The sequence below is a fragment of the Panicum virgatum genome, chromosome 1N (genome assembly GCF_016808335.1).
Source record: "Panicum virgatum strain AP13 chromosome 1N, P.virgatum_v5, whole genome shotgun sequence".
Lineage (NCBI taxonomy): Eukaryota > Viridiplantae > Streptophyta > Magnoliopsida > Poales > Poaceae > Panicum > Panicum virgatum.
In genome coordinates this window covers 44,122,842-44,124,695 of record NC_053145.1, presented here as the reverse complement: position 1 = coordinate 44,124,695, position 1,854 = coordinate 44,122,842, and the positions used below count along the sequence as shown (strand labels likewise).

Sequence of the window (1,854 nt, the reverse complement as noted above, 5' to 3'; positions counted from 1 at the left end):
GCGATCGACACTACCAATCTCAGAGCACGGGCGGCACATCGGCACATGCAACCCAAGGAAAGGAAGGCCCCCCGCGGCCGCACCAACCGCGCGTCCCGTTGATTGGAAGAAGATGAAGTACGAGCCGAATTAGCAGATGGAGGAATCTTCGTCGGTTGGGGCGTTGCTTTCCCCCTTCCTCCGCTCAAGCCTGCTCAGTAGCCCTTGCCCTGCGCCAAGGCTTACCCAGCCGTGCAGTGCTGTGCTGCAAACCTTAGCTTTTCGACCCATGCGCTGTGTACCGGCACGCTTGCATTGGTGTGCCACCACCACCTCTGCCGATTTTTAAAAGCCATTACGCTTTCCTACACTGCACTGCACAGCACCTCGCTCGCTCGCTCACTCAGCAGGTTCAGCTCAGAGCCCCAGACACCCACCCGCCACTGCACAGCCAGCAGCCAGCAGCCAGCAGCCATGAGCAAGGGGGAGAAGCACCACCGGCACGAGCACCACCTGCGCCGCTGCTGCGGCTGCATGGCCTCGGTCCTGCTGGCGCTGGTCCTCGTGGTGGCCTTCGTCGCGCTGGTCGTCTACCTCGCGCTGCGCCCCTCCAAGCCGTCCTTCTACCTGCAGGACCTGCAGCTCCGCCGGCCCATCCACGTCGGCGACCCCTCCCTCTCGGCGTCCGCGCAGGTCACGCTCGCCTCCCGCAACCCCAACGACCGCGTCGGCGTCCTCTACAAGCGCCTCGACGTCTTCCTCACCTACCGCGACCAGCCCGTCACGGCGCCCGTCTCCCTCCCGCCGCAGTACCAGGGCCACCGGGACGTCATCGTCTGGTCCCCCGTGCTGGCCGCCGAGTCCGTGCCCGTGGCCGGCTACGTCGCGGACGCCATGAAGCAGGACATCGCCGCCGGGTTCGTCGCGCTGCAGGTCAAGGTCGACGGCCGCGTCAAGTGGAAGGTCGGGAGCTGGGTCTCCGGGAGCTACCACCTCTTCGTCAGCTGCCCCGCCGTGCTCTCCGCCGGCGGCTTCTTCGGAGGCTCCAACGCCACGGTGCTCAAGTTCGCGCAGCCCACGGGGTGCAGCGTCGAGGTGTAGGCCGCCCGGCCGGTGAAATGTATGTGTAGCGCGTTGGTACTCCGGCGAAATTAAATGTTACTCCGTTAATTAATTAGTTTTCTTGGGGCCGGGACGGGTTTTATCGTTAATTATTAATTAAGCTGTTAATTTTTGTTAATGTCTCATATTCAGATCATGTGGGGGAATAAATCTATGTTTTGTATACATGTGTAGCCGTTCCGAAACATGAGTTATTATATATGATTTGTTTCTGTAATTTATACATCATCAAATTAAAATAAACACTAATTTACTTGAGCCTTCACCAGGGTTCAAAATTGTAATGCCTTTTATTTTTTATAAAAAAAGAAATGCAAAAGCTTTGCGCGTGTATTGAAGAGAAAAAAGTACTACAAACTTAAAACACGGGGCAAAGGAAAACAATCTAGTGCTAACACGGGGCAAAGGGCAACGTGTATTTACCACTAAATCATGTCTTCGATTACTACTCTGCATAACTGCAAAGGTGACGCTAGCTTCAATAATTTTTATTAAAGAGCTTCAATATTTTTTTAAAAAAATAAAGGGCTTCGATATATAATTACCTAGCTATTCCTTAGACATCAATGCTGTGCACGTTGTTGGTAAAATGAAACCAACAATGGAGTAAGGAAGAACTACTATGGCCTCGTTTAGTTGCTCGTGTAAAATTGTAAAAATGGAATCTTTGCACATTTTAAGTATTAAACATAGACTAATCACAAAACTAATTACATAATTCGTCTGTAAACTATGAGACGAATCTAATGAGCA

General features: G+C 52.8%; 1 protein-coding gene across 1 annotated transcript; it reads left to right on the top strand.

The window, feature by feature from the left end:
- Positions 1 to 209: 209 nt before the first annotated feature.
- LOC120655986 (NDR1/HIN1-like protein 1) lies at positions 210 to 1,320 on the top strand. The gene has a single exon (XM_039933977.1). The coding sequence runs from the start codon at positions 454 to 456 to the stop codon at positions 1,078 to 1,080; it is 627 nt and encodes a 208-aa protein (XP_039789911.1). The 5' UTR covers positions 210 to 453; the 3' UTR covers positions 1,081 to 1,320.
- Positions 1,321 to 1,854: the final 534 nt, after the last annotated feature.

Excerpts from the sequence above, each read along its gene's own strand:
- LOC120655986 (XM_039933977.1), top strand. The coding sequence starts at position 454 with ATGAGCAAGGGGGAGAAGCACCACCGGCACGAGCACCACCTGCGCCGC.